This window comes from Salminus brasiliensis, chromosome 2 (genome assembly GCF_030463535.1).
Source record: "Salminus brasiliensis chromosome 2, fSalBra1.hap2, whole genome shotgun sequence".
Classification (NCBI taxonomy): domain Eukaryota; kingdom Metazoa; phylum Chordata; class Actinopteri; order Characiformes; family Bryconidae; genus Salminus; species Salminus brasiliensis.
Window position 1 is genome coordinate 42,141,924 of NC_132879.1, and position 17,932 is coordinate 42,159,855.

At 43.2% G+C, this 17,932-nt stretch overlaps 1 protein-coding gene across 2 annotated transcripts; it reads left to right on the forward strand.

Moving 5' to 3' along the window:
• The first annotated feature begins 1,721 nt into the window (after positions 1-1,721).
• znf800b (zinc finger protein 800b) lies at positions 1,722-17,643 on the forward strand. 2 transcript variants are annotated; one of them, XM_072673879.1, is made up of 6 exons: positions 1,722-1,882; positions 8,471-8,606; positions 13,056-13,151; positions 13,702-13,845; positions 13,981-15,709; positions 16,692-17,643. In XM_072673879.1, the coding sequence occupies exons 2-6, from the start codon at positions 8,483-8,485 to the stop codon at positions 16,699-16,701; spliced, it is 2,103 nt and encodes a 700-aa protein (XP_072529980.1). In that variant the 5' UTR covers positions 1,722-1,882; positions 8,471-8,482; the 3' UTR covers positions 16,702-17,643. The 2 variants fall into 2 exon arrangements, with proteins under 2 accessions (XP_072529980.1, XP_072529979.1); XM_072673878.1 differs by lacking the exon at positions 1,722-1,882 and adding an exon at positions 7,605-8,069.
• The last annotated feature ends 289 nt before the right edge of the window (positions 17,644-17,932 follow it).

The following is a 17,932-nucleotide window of genomic DNA, read 5'->3' on the forward strand; positions in this document are numbered from 1 at the left end:
TTCACTGAAGACCCTCCTATCCTCCACCTATTGCTCCTGAGGGCCTACTCATTATTAAAGGGACCCCTGACTGTTACGTCTTGTGTGCCTTAAATTAGTGTCTAATACTTGCTGATGTACAAAACTACAAAGTACACTTTTTTTGTTTAATGCAAATACACAAAAGTCACACCATGATGATCATATAATTGCACTGGACTTAGCAAACTGTTTCCCTTGGGTGAGGGCTTGACTAAATAAGACTGGAAGGGCTAAATGGTATATTTGAGTTAAATTAGATACGTGGTGCACTGAGTGAGAAGCAGCGAGCTAGAGATACAAATAGTAAAGCCACAGCAAAAATGGCAGCGGATTGAGATGCACAAGTCTTGCCTTTAAGCAGAATGTAAAGAAAATAGTTCAGTAGTGCATCTCAACTCCAGTTCAGAAACTCAAGACTGGTCAAAACCAACACCTGCTAACACATGAGGACACCACTTACTAATGACACACAACGATACCTGTATCATATTGGTATAGGCAGATGCTTAATTGCTTCATTAATTAAATTGGTTGAAATATCAGCCCAATCCTCTGTTTGTTTAGTGCACCCCACTAGCCTCGATGTGTAAACCAAGGTCTACACTTAAAACTAAAAATAGTCATTGTTGTTAGGTGATCATTTGGGTAAAAGTGACGATGAATGGGCTAAGCAGTTATATAACCCACTTATAAGATGATGGAAAAGACACGTAGGACCTGAGCGATAAAGCAGTCCATTATTTCCACCTCCACTTGCACTAGGCCTTTACCTAACGTGACTGTAAAAGGGAGCCGGGGAGTAACACGCATTCTTCTATTCCAGTTAACGAATAGAGGGACTGATTATCGATCTTCAGTGGCTCAGTGAAGTCGGACAGCGTCCACTGTAAGCGGTGTGCACGTTAGAGCTTCTCGCTCAGGCTAACGAAGCCGTGAACACCGCGGCGCGTGGCTTTGCGTGCACGCGCTCGCATCTAGTGTCTTTCGCGCGCGAAATTTCAGGTTGCGCTGCCATAGCAACGGAGCGGCTCGGCAGCACCTGCGGAGAGGAGAGTCCGAAGTTTACTCAGGACGGTTCGGTTGAGCTGGGGGACTCCGCCGAGGACTTGGACGACCACATGCATATTCAATGCTGTGTGAGGTGAGGGGCCGCTGAGCGCCCGTGTGGGGAGAACTCGAGCAGTAAAGTTACTTTACCGTGCGGGCTAAAAGTTAGCCTAGTTCAGCCGAACCGAGTCCACCACAGAACATCACAAACTACCGTCTCCACCGAGGGCTCAATGCCGAGGGAGCGTCGAAAACAACTAAAGCAGGCTACTTTTTGTTTAAACCGCTGCCACGGCGGTGTTGTTATGAATGTTAACTCAGTAACGTTGGCTAGTGTCGTAGAGATTGGCTACACCAGTACACCGGTAAACCGAGCCTTTCTGTCCTGCTGTATTTACGTGTCTAACACGGTGAAGAGCGGCTCCTGTCGTGTCGTGTCGGAGTTGGACGCGGTGGCCATGCGCGCGCACCGTGGGAGCCAGTCAGTGGGCCGTTGGGAAAGAGCTCCGCTCGCGCCGCCTCTTTGAGCAGCTGGCGGATCTGGGGGACACTGCGCTTTTGCGTTTTTCTTCGACGGCGTAAAAATAAACGTGTCGCCGCGAGAGCTGACGACCCCGAGGAGGGAACCGTTCCGGAGGAGCCGTTGAACGAGTCGGACTCAAACTCCCGCCTCTCTTATCCTCTCCTCTCCTCGCCTCGACACAGACAGGGACGCACACGCCGAGCAGAGAGCGAGTCCGCCGGCCCGCAGCGCCTCGCCGCCCTGCAACAAGACGGATTTGGCCCGCGGGTTTTGGGTTCGGAACGTGCCACGGTAAGCGTGCACTCGCAGTGTCTCGGGCTCTGGGGTTGGGTGGTCGGTGCGCTGAAGGCGCCGCGAAAAGCGCCGCGTTTCGCCTCCGCGAGCGTGGCTGTTTGTGCAGAAAATGGCGTCACCGCTCTTGTTGTGCCTGAGCGTGGTGGGGGTAAGGGCTCGGTTTCAGGGCTCGAAACCGGCCTTCGATGTCGGTTTAATGGGCCGCAAACGGCGAATTGTCCTCTGTTAGGCTCTCCCAATGACCACGCGTGGCTTTCTGCTGCCGTTGCGGCTACGTGGTGCCGAGTGGGAGACGCGCAAAGCCGGAAGGGTCACCAGCTCTGTGCGCCAAAGCTACTTCTTGGAAAAAGTGGCACCGGATCACGAAGCGCAGCGTGTTTTTTTTGTAATTCGCGTCGCTCGACCGACCAAACGCTTCGAGCTGGTCGTGCCAGGGCGCGCATCGCCGTTTGTGGCCGCCGTGCACGCCGTGTTTGTGCGGCTGAGCAGCCCGCTCTCACGGCGCACCCTCGGCCATGCTGCTGCAGTCCGGGGGCCCTGCTGTTTTTTGAAAGGTGCGTTTTGTACTCCGCTCCTTCTTTGATCAAGTTAAGCTGTCCCTTTTGTGGCTCCAAATGGTGGCGTTTCGGGCCTGACAATGTAACCGTGTAAAGCAGATTTCGGGGGGGAATAATGGGGCCGATGCAAATTGTGCCATGAGAATGGAGAGGAGCTTTTTATTCCCCTCTGCGCTCACTTTTTGTTTTGAGTGTGTGAATGAAGCGAAGTAAGCCCAGACAATCGGCCGCTCCTTCAGCGCAAGGCGAGGTGGTGGCTCGTGAAGCGCCGCTGTGCGCGTCGTCAGCCAGCCGCCTGCTCGCGTGCACGCGTTCACGGCCTTAACTAGTCGCGAGGAGAGGGGCAGCAATTGTTTATATAAAACACACACTCGCAGCGGCCCGCATTACCCCGACCTTTGGGGTGTTTCGGCCACGCTCTCACACGAGCTCTCTGCGGGCGGGCAGCTCCAGGTCTCCGGACACTGGGGCCGCTGGTACATGCGTCGTAACGCAGAGCATGGTGCTTCTGCAGCAGCAGCACAACACGCCGCGGGCACATCAACGGCACTCTGCGCCCCAGATAAAGAGGTTTCACGAAGGCAGAGTTCAAATCTAAATAGTGGATGTTGGTCGTCGAAGCTGCGCTGAGCTTCGCCGTGCTTCCAAGTTTTGGGGTAACTTCTGCAACTCGCCCTTCGCAGCTTCTGGCTCGATGTCGTTATGAATTTGATTCACATGCAGATGAACTCGTGTCTGAAGTATTGTTTGACTCGTGAATCGTTTCTGTGTCGGGGGCGACTCTCGGACTCTTCAGAGACCAGAAGACGAAACCGTGCCTAATGGCAACACACACACACACAGACCACTCTCCAGGCAGTGTATATGTATCTGGTTAGGTGTGAATACAGTGCTCCCTGTTGGAGACGGGCTTTAAGAGTGTGCAGAGGGAAAGAAAACACCGAGCCTCGTTTCCTGTCCGTTGCGCAAGGAAGTCGCTCACATGGTTCAGATGGAGAATTCACGTTCATTTGTTGACAAGAAAACGGCGCACGCGACTAGATACGTAACCTACATCCTGAACCGCCGAAACGGTGCCTTTCTAATCATTATCGTGTCCTCCTTAGTGGTCACACATTGTGAAAACGCGAGGCTGCTCGGTTTGACTAAAGTGTTGTTATTGGAGCGTTAGCTTTGCATCGCTTAGCCCAAGTTAGCCTAGGCGTCTTTCTTCCCCAGTGAGTGGATTTAGAGCTATGTTCTCTGCACGGTTGGCCCCTTCAGACTGCCGACGTGTTTATCTGGTTGAAAAGTTTGTGAGGCGAGGAAATCCCACAGTTATACACATCACTTGCTCGGTTTGAGTGTTACAGAGCGGCGAGCTGCTTCCATTGCGTTCACATGACCAGTGACGTCTCATACAGGCTAATGAATGTCGTCATGAATCGTGTTGCGATTTCATCATGAATAACTTTTCACTCAACAAATGAGCGGTATTTTCTCATGTTATATATTCTGCTTGGTGACTTTTGACTCGGGTTCAGTTTACAAAACATAGTCACTGTCAAGCAGAAACCTTGTTTCTCCAAAAAGGCCAGGTTTACAGGACAAGAAGAAAAACTTCTGTTGGTCAATTTCGGCAGATTACGTCAAAAAGTGAAAGTAATAATGTAGTGTAACGGTACTTGGAGGAATGGTTTAATCAGATGTAGTAATAGGTCTACAGTGGATGCAGACAAGCAGAGGATGCACTTTGTTCTGTTTTAAAACTGATTAGCGTTTTTGTAGCTCACATAATTCCAGAGTTGGACAGAACAAGACAGAACATTCCTGTGGCTCAGCTGAAATGATAAATCTCACTGTGTCCATATGTTCTGGCTTACCACCATATCCTCTTCCAATTCCTGTGTCCCAGAGCTTTGCCTCAGAGCACCTTAGTTTCAGGTTGTGCCTGAAGTAAACAAAGAGAATTGGCTCTTTCTACCACTGTTCACCTCAATACACTCGTCTTGTCTTTGTCACAGAGATCAAGTGTTGTGCACCGTCACAATAAGAATTATTACTTTGATGCTTTTGTTACTCACCATTACTACCGTAATATCTGTGCAGATCTAAGCAATACCCACAAGTAACTACACATACTACACACATTCAGTAATACATGCATATGCTACCACTAAAGCTGTGTGTAGCCCATTTTCACAACTACAATTATGTGATTAGTCTAATGAAGAGAGCAAAATGAGACATGAGTTGTTCTCAAAGTTCAAAGAGATCAGGGCCTTGCACAAATAAGGAAAAGGGTACAAAAAGAGAGCAAAGGCCCTGAATGTTCCTCGTGATACAATGAGACATCATTGCATTGGACAGTGTTTTTAAAGGTACACTGTGTTTTTATTTTACTTAACATTATAATGAATATTTTTTTAATGCACTTGGGGGTAGTGGTGGCTCAGCGGCTAGAGCGCTCTGGGTGTGTGTGTACTCACTGCCAGATAGGTTAAATGCGGAGGACACATTTCGCTATACAGTGTACACTGTACAGTGACAAATACGTGCACCTTTACCTTTACTTGTAACTCGTGGGGCCAGAACACTGCCACTGCACTGTGTTACTTTGGTAAAACAGGCAAGACAGCACTGGCAAGAAGCTCAAATCATCATGTCCAAGTTCTCTTATAAATACAAATCATATCAAGTAGTATTGTCAAATATATTATATTGATACAGGTCAGTACTGAACATTTTTAAGCTGAAAAATACTTTCAATATAGAAACCTGTGATTCTAATTCATCCAAATTTGCTGTGTCTGTCATTTTAATGGACTGTACGCTCCACATCACTAAAGATTCTGGCGCCTTTTACCATCTATAAAAAATAGCCATTGAGCGGCCACTCTCAATCCCTTGATCCCTTAACCTCTTTGCTTCAGGGCGCGGCAGCCTGACAGACCCTGTCCTCTGACCCTGACTTTCTAAGCTGGGAAAGAGAACAATTTCAATGTACTGTACAACTGCATAAGCATAATTACATAACAGTAAGCTTACTAAAACTTCAAATAAAATGACCCATACAAAATAACCCCCAGTGATAATAATGTGGGGCTAATTGAAGTATTTGTAAATAGTCCATAACAAATGGTGGAAAAGGAGTTTTTCAAGTATGGAGGAACAAGTGTCATATGAAGTCTGTGGAAAACCTCAAATATGGCATGACTCAACATTCAAAACTCAAAAGATTTTTAGGAGACATTGATTTAAAAATTGAGGACACCCTGTGTCACATACAATCATGTGAAAAACACAATTACACAGTACACAAAAGTACACAATTTGTTTGTTCTATTGTTTGACATATCAAGACATAATGAAAAAAGATCTGGTCTTAAAAGTAGGTAAATACAACCTCAAATGAACAACACCCAAAGATTCCAGTCATTATTTAACAAAAATGAAGCCAAAATGGAAAAGCCATGTGTGAAACTAAATACACTTCATGAATCAATAGTTTGTAAAACCACCTTTAGCAGCAATAGCTTAAGGTAATGGTTTTCTATATGTCTATCGGTCTTTTTGCAAGGTACCTGTATTTTCCCAAATCATCAGCCCTCCACCTCCGTGCTTGACAGATGATATGAAGCATTTGTACTGATATGCTGTGTTCAGTTTTTTATCAATCATGGTGCTGTGCATTATGGCCAAACTTTGGTTTTGTCTGTCCAAAGGACATTGTCTTGTGGTTTGTTCAGCAACTTTGCAAACATAAATTGTGCTGTTAGGTTCTTTTTAGAAGTAAGATTTTTCTAAACAAGGTATCCTTGTGCAGTGTTTTTCTTATTGTACAGTCACGAACTTGAAGATTTAACATGCTAAATGAGGCCTGTAGAGAGATGAGGCCTGTCTAAGATGTAGCTCTTGGGGTTTTTTTTTTAACTGAACATTGCATGTTCTGACATGGGGCATTTTATTAGCAGCACCTGGCTGATACTTACCTTCTTAAAGCCTGTAAGCAGTATAGATGGACTTAATTCTTTATACAACTTCTACATTTTGGTTTAATTTTTGTTAAATAAACATTGACACAGTGTCATGTGGTGTTCATCTGAGGTTGTATTCACCTCATTTTAAGACTGGCTGAGGACCAGATGTTTTATTTTTTATATGATGATCCTGATACGTGAAACCATAGAATTCAAAGAGGGTTTACTTTGTGTTTCAGATGGCTCTATACCAGGATTTTGTATCCTGTGCAAGTCAGTCATTAACATTTCAGATGTCCTGTGGTATAATTACATTCTCACCTTCACATTATTCACTTAAAAATGTCAGGCCTCTGACAGCTTTCGTAAATTTATAGATTATGGCCAGTAAAAATTAGTTTATTTCATTATTTTATGTCTGCGGTACTACATTATTTAAAGGTTATTTTAAGTGGATTATGATCTTCATTAAGAGTGTGTGTGTGTGTGTGTGTGTGTGTGTGTGTATATATATATATATATATATATATATATATATATATATATATATATATATATATATATATATATATATATATATATATATATGTTACCATGTGGGACATATGCTGTCAAAAAGTTAAAATACTTAGCGGATTGATTTATGTACCTTTTTGAATGAGCTTCAAGTAATTCTCCTTCAGCAGTACTTGAAGCTGTATTTTGTCTCCATCTAGTGTTTAGTTCTTGCTACTGCAGAGAGCAAATCCTGTATTTCTTTCCTTATTATTTAATACTTCTGCTTGGGGTAACCATAGTGCTTAGTTCATGAGTTTGGAGTGAGTTTAAGAGGCATTATCAGCCACTAAGTTAGCAGCCACCAAGAGGACACTACAGTCCAGTGAGTGAAATGGTCCATAAATCGTAGAACAGTAAAATCGCTGCAGTGATTATCTGTGTTCCAACAGTAGTTTTTACAAGTAGGCAATCTAATTGAGTGGTCTGTAGAACAGTGCTTGTAAAAAGGCACTCCTACCCATTGAGGTCATTAGAATCACTCAATCAATTGCTGTGTCATTTGAATAACAGTGTCCCAGTCAGTGGTATGAATGGTTAGGGATTTGATGCTCTTTTTTTTCTGTCTGTGTGTGTTTGTGTATACACACTACTGGCACAGACATATAGGCAGTAACACAACTGCTGACGTGTGCAGGGAGAGTTTTTGTTTCTTGAGTTGTTGTTTTTTTTTTCTGCAAGGGCAAAGGGCAGTTGCAACAGAAAAAGAGAGAAGATGGTAGGGATGCAGGCAGGCATAAAAATATTAGTGCAGGAAGAGAGGAAAAAGTGCAGAAGAACACAGGGCTTATTTCTATGCAGTGAGTGACTTCTTTCCGACAAGCTCTCTAAGCAGTGAGGTGAAGATCTGGCAAAAGGACTACTGCAGATAACATTGCCACATAGAGCAAGAGATTCTCTAATTTACAAAAACCCGGAACTGGAAATGGCTCCACTAGTCCACACAATATTTTACATGTACACCATCTCTCATTATGTTATAGAATCGTTATGCCATAGAATGTCTTGCTATGTCCTGAGCTGTGCTAAGGCTGACTGTGCCCCATTTACTATCATCTACATGTGAAATTCCAGATAAATAGAGCACTGTTACAGTAAACAGAATTCAACAAGGTAAGGAATGATTTTAGACATTTAATGTGTGTGACTTCTCTACTGTGCAACAGCATTTTGAAATTCTGAAATTCAGTCTTCCTCAGAGTGTGAATCTTCAAAACAAACATCACAATTGATTATGGGTATTCCATGTTTAATAGTGTACGTTGTTTGTACACCATGTTATACAGTTCTGCACTACGTTTTTGTACACGACTACAACATGGCAGAACCCAGTAGTGTGCTACATGGTGAATAGGGCACAGTTTGGAAACCGCTCTAGTCTTTCTTGGATAATGCAGAATTCTTGCTGTTTCATTAGTGTTTTGTGAACACTGTCTCTTGAGAGTTTCTTTCATTTGTTGTGTGTAAGGGTTTGGGCCTGCAATGTATTGATCTCTGGTTTTTGCTCATTTTAGAGTTCTAGGTCAATGGAGATGGAGGATCTCCCTGCAGAAGCACTGTGGACCCCAAGCAATGAGAAGTCCTGCCAGACAGATGATCTCTGCCACGAGGCCACTGTACCTGGGCCAGACCAGGCCAGCAAGACACCAGGTGAGCTTATGGCCATTAGAATAACAAAACACTGCTTATGAATGTCCAGAGGTTTGTTTTTTTAAGAAATGTTGTTGGCCACATAGTACTTCATGAGTTGCTGGGCATTGTATTGATTGTAATGTGTTTTATGACTGCTACTAGTCCTTAGTTGAGACAGAATATCATCTAGGGCTGCCTTGTTTTTTTGGGTAAGTCATTGTCAAGGTGGAGTGGTTGATAACTAGACTAGCTATAACCATGTTTCAGAAGAAGTATGAAGTATGGTACCTTTTTGTCAATGTTCTGAAAAATCCATCATCCACTATCCCAAAATTATATGCCACAATTAAAATCTTGCATCATAAGCAGCTGTCTTTTATTGATTTTTAAATGCTCAAAAATGTTCCCATGGCTCTAATGAATTTGACTCTGTTGTGTTTGAAATCACTGAGACTCATGCCAGTGGGTTTTATTAAACCGTCAAATCTAATTCGACTGACAAAACAGTTAAGTACAGTCCTAATGTTGACTGGTTTGAACTCTCTGTGTATCCATGATATGTATCTGAGATGTTCAACACATTTCACTGGGTCGCTGTTCTCTCCAAGCATACACCAGTTTTAGGGGGTCGGAGGGGATTACAGGGCATTCCTTTGCTAGCCTACATTGTTCCCTACACAGCAGGAGCCAGGGGAATTTGTGACCCTTACAGAGGATAGGTCGCACCTCACCCCCTTAGCCTACACACACTCCTCTCCAGTGTGGAATGCTGACACATATGTGACTATCTGTGGCTATATTAGGGGTGTATGGGTACACAAAACCTTAGTTTGGTACAAACTAATATATATATTTATAGTTGATAAAGAAAATAAAAACTGAAAAGACTGATCATATGAGTTAGGAGAGAGTGGGGCGTGCACTGAACTGTAACATCTGTGACGTTATGATTTAGTACAAATACATGTACTGTTTCACCCCATAGAATATAAGATATAACTACTAATATAAAAATGTGGGCTGATCATTATTTAGACCTACAGAAGACTATTGCAAAAACATGCTCATGTTCATGCATCCACTATTAGAAAAACACTGAACAAGAACTGTTCACACCATGAAGAAGGACGCTGCATGACCATCTGAATGTTCCACAATGTTTCTGGGAAAATGGTCTATGGACAACAAAAGTGGAACTTTTTAGCACAAATATACAACTCTCTGTTTGTAGGAAAAAGCACACTTACTCCAAAACCCCATGCCATTTGTGAAACATGGTGGAGGTAGGATAATTGTTTGGGGCTGCTTTGCTGCTTTAGAGTCTGGATTTTGTATGATCATTTGAGGGAACAAGGAATTTAAATGTAAATAAAAACATTTTAACATTGCGGTCTTGTAAAAAAATTTTTTTTCATAACTAGAATCTCACATGCTCTTTACATTGAACCAAAAATGATTAACGACCCATAAAAATGCTGCGATAATGACTTAATATATAATAAATAATAAAGTCTTATCACATCAATGTTCATTAAAAAGTTACGCCTTTTCTACTTCTCTAGTAATATATTTGTTCTGGTTGGAGTTTATTATAATATTTATAACAATAAATAGAGATGTCGGGTGATGCAACAAGACAATGACCCAAAGCATAAAAGTAAATGAACTAACTAATGGTTGAATAAGAAGAAGAGTCCAAAGAGTCCCAAAACAAGTCACCTTCTATAATATTGACTATGAGGATGGAAATGTTATACTTTGAACTTAATTCTACTTTTCATTCAATTTCATCATGTGTCTTCTGGATCAAATGCAGAAGTTGACTTGTAATACATTTGTTAATGTGTAAAAATGAAAGTGGTCTGATTAAATATCCAAGGAAAATATATCCAAGGAAAGTTTCATTTTGTTTTGTGGTCAAAATGTGAAATGTTGCCAGGAGCGCTAGGGATGTTTGATTTGACACCAGAAAAGAATGACGCAATCTCCATTGCCTAGCGGCAAACAGAAACATATTTTCATTGTAAGATTTTTTAGGGGTGAAAAAAAGAGGTGAAAATCACAAGAATTCAGCACGTGGCATAGTGTAGTTTGCTTTAGGCCAGCTTGTGAGATGACATGTAAAGGATTGTGTTTGGTTTCTACAGTCCATACAATCAATATTGGTAGCTAACTGGAAGGAGGGTGGCAAACAAGACAACAGTTACCATGGCAATACTCCTAAAGTTCAGGCTGCAGGAGAAGGTCAGGAAAAGCGGTGCTTTTCTGGCAGGAGTGTGGTACATCATCCTATATGATATGTTTACTAATCTGAATCCAGAACTATGCTGTGCTAACCATGCCAACAGTGGTCAAGTATCAGCCCAGCTTTGTTTTTTTTTAGACGTGACAGTTCTCTGACTACATGTGGTGATTCGGACCACTTCTCTATCCACCAAATTTGGTAGGCGTGGAACCAAGGTGAAAAGATAAAGTTAGCACAAGTATGCATATAATGAAAAAAATGACAAAATGCTTGATCATGGCTTTGTAATGCTTGTATGCTGTACCACACTGCCCAGTGCAAAAGTGCTTCAGGTGTGCAGGAAAAGGATAGAGCTCAGGAGAGATTGCACTAGGGGCTGAAATGGAACATACTTACCTTCTGCCATATGTGTATTCAGACAGAGCAGTGGGCCTAAGCTTAGGTAATACCATGTAGTTTAAGTTACACTATTGGAGAATTGTAGAGGTTAGTCCACTCAATCTCTCTCTCTCTCTCTCTCTCTCTCTCACTCACTCACTCACTCACTCACTCACTCACTCACTCACTCACTCACTCACTCACTCACTCACTCACTCACTCACTCACTCACTCACAAACCAACCTATTTGAGGCATGGGGAGAGAAACCAATCCACCGGTCATTCTGGCTTTGTGCATGTCCACCTGGCCATAAATCCCCCAGCCTCTCACATCAGTCCTCTTGCTGTTGCTCCTGTTTTATCCACAAATGCATTCATATGTTGTCTGTATCCTTTCTTCACACTAGATCAGTGCTTTTGTGCAAGTAATTGTCTTGCATTTGAGTTGGCATCAGAACACAGGATTGTTCAGAACATTGTCGACTAATCATATTTTCATTATTTCCTCCAGAGAATGCAGTGCTTAATTTTCCATACTTTTGTTTGTATGTGAATCAACATAGTCATTTGGTGCTTATTGATACTAAAACCTTGAGAAAAAAAGAGTGCAATCAACCAGTATTAATAATGCAAACTTTAATACAGGATGAAGCTCTTAATATACTGGAGTCTGAAGAAGAGATCTAGTATTTAAATGTTTTTTTTTTTAGTTTGGTAAGGTTTTCTTATAGCCATCTATCTTGGTGAATGTTATGTATCAAGTCACTACATGAGTCAAGAGCCTGGCTGCTATTTAAATTAAATGGTCAGTGTTTGTTTAGCTACTTTTACTTAAACAGTGATTTACCGACAAAAAAGTTCTCACTTACCCTTAAACAGCCATTATTGAACATCTTGGATAAGCTGGTGGCTGGCGTGTGATGCTCTGGGGAAACTCTTGGTCTGGGCATTCATGTGGATGTTTTTGCCTTGACCTCAAAATCATCTGTGGGATGTCCTGGAACAATTCTTCTCTGCATTGACTTTACCTCACAACTTAAAGGACTTATATGAGTATAACATGGTTTTTAGGTTAATGTCTTTTCAGGTACTGGTGCTGATTTCAGGTGGTCTTAAATTGTAAATTATTCTATGGCCAAGACTGTTCAAAACTCATGTGTTCAGTTTGATGCTTAATTCACTCTCACTGCCAGTCTAAATTTCTGCTAGTACAAACTACTTTGTTTTAGTGGAGTGTGCACGAATGTGAATGATCTGGTGAAATCTGTCAGTAAGTCAAGAACCTTTTTTCAGAAAAAACGAAAGACAGATTAGATGTGATAGCTTGCATGCACACACACAAGCAAGCCTGTCCCTGCAGACAACGACTGTGAATACTCAAGCATGGGTGAGAGACAGTGGCTCTGTTCACCTAGAGAGGAGCTACAGACTTCACATCACAGTACAGAGGAAGTTCATACACACTTACTCACATGCTGTCACAAAAACTCTTCTGTCAGAGTGCACACCACACATCTCCTTGAGCTGTGACAATCTGTCTGCATACTGTATCTGTCTCTGATCATAGCACTTGGCCAGGCTTTGATGGCGTTGAGCAGAATGCATGTCAAACTAAATGAGTCTGTTTGCATAGAATGCATGGCACTTCTCCAGCTCCCTCTCCTTTCTTTCACTTTTGTTTGATCAGATCAGCCAGATGTCTGTAGGTGAAGTAGATATTTTATTGAGTGCAGTGGTCTATGTTGGGCCTTAAACCAGTAGAACAAGACCAGCTGCATTAATTGGCAGCTCCATTGACTGCATTTCAATCTCCATGCCTAAATACTCTGTGTTCTTGTTTCAGTAAATTCCATTGAGCCTGGAGACCCTCCACTGCTGCAGAGACCTTTGGAGACATCCAAGTCTGGAATCCAGCAGATCATTGAATGTTTTCGTACAGGTACCATAAGATTGAGACGGAGGAAGAGGAGAAACTGTGGCTGTGTCTGAAACGGAAGCAGCTGCCATGATGCCTTGCGGCCTATGTCTCATAAGTCAGTACCTTGGAAGGTATTGTGATGAAGGCACCTACAAACAAATTGAACTTGAGATTCACTTAAGGCATCCATAAGTCGTGATGTTGCTAGGGGACCGACAAGTACTGTCAGCTGGTGGCATAAGTAATTAAAATCAGTAGACATAAAAAAACAGCTATTGCACTGACAATTATTGTAAATAACTTACATTTACACAGATTGCTGCTTGGTTCCACCATATTGCATTTTCTCTGAAAACAACCCAGCGCTAACCCAGAGGGTCATGGAATACGCTGCCTTTACAAATCTTTTTGATTCAGACGCTATACCTTCCTGCCTTCGAACTTCCTAATTTCTGAGTAGGCAGCATTTATTACGTTTCAGACACAGCCTGTATTGAGCAAGTTGTGTCCTCTTGCACGCTCAACTCTAAACTTGAGTGTTTATACTCTGCCCTCTTGTGCCCTTATACAGGTACTACACAGTTAAAGCACATACTACTGAAAGAGGTGGATACTATATTTGAGTGCAAGATCTGCCGGAGCCTCTTCCGTGGGCTTCCTAACTTAATCACACACAAGGAGTTCTACTGCTTTCCCAGGATACCAGAATCAGGTGGTCAGTGTAATAATACATTTTTTTATGCCTGTGGGTGTTGACCTATACTAGAAAATCTTTAATTGAGTAGTAACCTAATCTGAAAAGATATGTGTATGATTTGTGAAGTATAACTACCTTGTCTTATTTTTGTAGAACAAATGGGAGATGGCAAGCAGAGTCGAGCTATTAAAGAGCTACTGGAGGCCATTTACCCCAGGCCAGACAGACAGGACTATGTGATGAGGCTGGAGCCCATAGAGGGCAATCATAATGCTGTGTTTCAACATCTGATTAAAGAGGACGAATCTCCATTCCCCTGTGATAGCTCAAGCCACAGCATGGACAGTTGGAAACATCCCCAACTAGAAAGCCAAGAGCAAGAGCACCACAATGATGAGGAGAGCGAGAAAGTAGATGATGAGACAATTGAAGGTGGGGAGAATGCAAAGGAACAAGTCAAAAGAGAGAATGGAATGATATTGGAGGAGAATAAAGAAGAAGAACCAGAGGAGTGCAGTGAGGGTGTGGATGAGCAAATTATCAACAGTGGTGTGGACGATGTGACAATTACATGCTGCCTCTGTGGCAAGGACTTCAATTCACGGCGTAGTATCCGCCGCCACTGTCGCAAAATGCACAAACGACGCTTGGAGGAGCTGCGCAAGTTCACTGAGACACGCACCGTGCCTATCAGTCTGCTCTCTGTTGTAAAAGACAGGCAGACAGGCCAGGTGCACCCACCGTCACCCAGTGGAAAGTGCTGCCCAGTGTGTTTCAAAACCTTTGCCACCAAAGCCAATGTTTGTCGTCACTTTGATGAGGTACACCGTGGCCTTCGCCGTGACTTCATTACACCTGACATTGCCACCAAACCAGGCCAGCTAGAGGCCACGCCCCCTCCCCATGTTCCCGCCTCCCCCACCCCAAAGACTCTCTCACCCCTTCCTCAGTATAATCTATCTACCTGCAAGTGTCTCCTCTGCAAAAGGACTTACAGTACACAGGCTCGACTCAAAAGACACATGCGCTTTGTTCACAAGATCCTCACTTCCAAAAGCTCTTTCACAGACTTGTCCATTTCTGTGAAGTCTGAGGTTAATGAGTACCCCAATGCCAGCCCTTGCCCCTCTAATGACTCACAACAGGCCAATCATGAACGCCTCAAGAGGCCCAGAGAAGAGGACGAGGACGGCCCACTGTCGCGCAAGCCCAGGCTGTCTATGGGCTTTGACTTCAGGCAGCTCTTCTGTAAACTTTGCAAGCGACAGTTCAGCTCCCGGCAGAACCTGACCAAACACATTGAGCTGCACACAGACAATGGCAGTGACCTCTTCATCAAGTTCTACCGCTGCCCATTGTGCACGTACGAGACCCGACGCAAGAGGGATGTGCTCCGACACATCACCGTGGTCCACAAGAAGAACTCTGCCTACTTGGCCAAGATCCTGCCTGGCCTGGAGACCCGGGCTGTGAAAAAGCCGGCCGAAGTGGTGCTTGGAGGCTCAGAAAAACACTGCCACACCAAAGAGGAGGTCAATGGTCACAAGCCTATTTTGTCACGTGGCCCATTGAAAGCTGAACGTTTCTCACCCTCACCCCCTTTGGCCAAATCAGACCTCTCCCATTCCTCTCCCCCTCTTACACGCAAACAAAGCCTTTTACCACACAACCATAACTCATATGAGTCTGCCAACTATGGGGAGACACAGGACAGTACAGAAGTCCGTGTCACCAAGACATTTTCACTACATGCATGCGACATGTGTGGCCGGGCCTTTGCTAAGAAGGTCTACCTGGAGTCTCACAAGAGAAGCCACCGGAATGCAGCCAACAACGATGGCAGGACAACAGGAGTGAGCACACGCTCCAAGTCTCTGCTTGGGTGAGTTCTGCTCTCTCCCTCGACTGCACACAGAGACTGTAACCGTGCTGCTACCTGGGCTCATTGACCAGGCTTTGCAGAGTCAACTAAGTGTTAGATTTAGAGTGGGCTGACTTACGTGGAACCTGATAGATGTGAGAAAGTTACCAGGGTTAGCCCACATGTGCACATTGTGGCTGCACTCAGGAAATGCTGCTGCTGGCATGTGTTACTCTGTTAAAGAATATGGGGAGAAAGAGAGGTTGCGGGGGAGTAAGACAAGAATGATATTTTTTTTTAATGAGGGCCCACGGTTTTCTAGCAGAGCTTATATCCGGCGAAAAAAAAATGAAATATGGATCTCAGCTGCAAGGCCTCGAAAATAAGGGTGTGTCATTCTCACCTCAAGGTATAAATGGCCCCAGGGGTTCAGCACTGCCTGACTAAGCAGAGAAGGAGACACTAGAGGGGCTTCTTTTAAGAAGCAATTAAGATGGCTCATCCGTGTCCTTGGACACGGCACTTGGTGTAGGCGAGTAGTGTTAGTCACGCTGCTCTGTCAGAGGACCAGAGAGACTTGGGAGGCTCTCTGATCTCCAAATAAGGGTGACTGAGTCGCCTTGGGTGTCCATGTCGATTTACCCCACCCCCCCTTCCCTCACCCAGTTGTGCCTCCATGCTTATTGACTTCCATATGTTGCAATGACAGTTTGCTTTTTAACTGTCACTCTTCCTCCAGCCCCTCTAGACTTTGAGCCATGTTTTATTTTTTCATGCAAGCAGTGGTTTAAAGAAAACAAGGAAAACAACACAAACACCTGATTTGCATTCAGTCATGGGCTGCTTCCGTCCAAGGGTTCCCCAGCTACTGCCGCTACGAAACATAAGGCTGAGGAGACACTGTATTTAAACTAGGCTAATTGACCGTGCAACTCTGTCTCACAGGTATTATCCTCTCTCTCTCTCTCCCTCTTTCTCTCTCTCTTCTCTCTCACTTCCTTAGGTCCTTTTAGACAAAATTGGATTTCTAGCATGAAGGATGGAAAGCTTGGTGGATGTCGAGCAAAATAGCTCCTAATGAAACAAATGAAGAACTGGACTACAGAAATGAGCTACAGTGTAAACTCTGTAGAAAAATCATTTCTAGCTTTGCCAATGACAGTGGGGGGCTGAGGGCTTCTAAAGGGTTGGGCTTCAGTATGTAACAAATTGCTTCATAATGATCTGTCCAATCTGGAATGCTCTGTGGGTGTTCAACTGGTAAAAAAAAGCACAAACAAATGCATCCCCTCTCAACATTTGCTTGATGGTTTCAGTAACTGCAGTATTGAATCTCCATTGTTCCAGAATCCAGTTTTAGTGGATCGTTCCCAGGCTACGTCGGGAAGCTCATGAATTGAAGGATCTAACAGTAGTCCATCTAGGTGATGAACCACATTACTACAGTACTCATTGGTATTCAATGCAAACTAATGTGATTGAATCAAAGTACCTTTTTCTCTTTTATTATTAGGGAACGAAGTAGACCGATTTCTATATCTGACCTTGACCTAAACTCCAGACATTCTTGGTTGAAACAAAAGTATAGCTGTGAAAATACAACTTTTTTTTTAAAACACATTTTTTGGGGCTTTAAACTCCAGGAAATGTTTTTCTGAATAATACTGAATGCCTTGTGCATTTCAAACTAGAAAGAGCTATTTTCAAAGCATGTAATGATTCATTATATTTCAAATTGTGTGGGTTTTGTTTTTGTTTTGTTTTTTTTGGTAGCATTTCTTTTTTTACTTCTTTTCAGCTGTGCTTAAGTAAACATTCCAGTTTCACAGAAACCACCGTTACATGTTCCCAAATGTCATGATTCGCTTGACTATCTTAACAGCAGTGAATTGTGATAAACGACAATAGAATTATTCTTTACTTATAGGCGAAATGAATGTATTTCTTTATGAACTTTGCTTTTCCTACTAATAAAAAAGAAACTGGAACTTTTGGGTTTATTTGTCCACTAATTATAAACTCATGCATTATGCACTCACATATCAGTATTAGAATGGTGCAGCAGGGACTTTTTTTGTGTGCTTGCAATGCAATGTACCGCCATGCCTCCTACCAGGTCACAGATGGAAGGTGCGTAAACAACCTGTTTTGAATTTATTGTGCAGCACAAATGCTGCAGGCTGACTAGACATGTAAGCAGTTAACCCCCACCCATTATATTTACAGGCATCCCACCGTGCAAAA

What these genes read in the sequence shown, in the direction of transcription:
- znf800b (XM_072673879.1), top strand. Translation starts at nt 8,483, where the DNA reads ATGGAGATGGAGGATCTCCCTGCAGAAGCACTGTGGACCCCAAGCAAT. An exon ending in CCAGGCCAGCAAGACACCAG is followed by an intron (nt 8,607 to 13,055) that starts GTGAGCTTATGG and finishes TTCTTGTTTCAG; the next exon opens with TAAATTCCATTGAGCCTGGA. An exon ending in CATTGAATGTTTTCGTACAG is followed by an intron (nt 13,152 to 13,701) that starts GTACCATAAGAT and finishes GCCCTTATACAG; the next exon opens with GTACTACACAGTTAAAGCAC.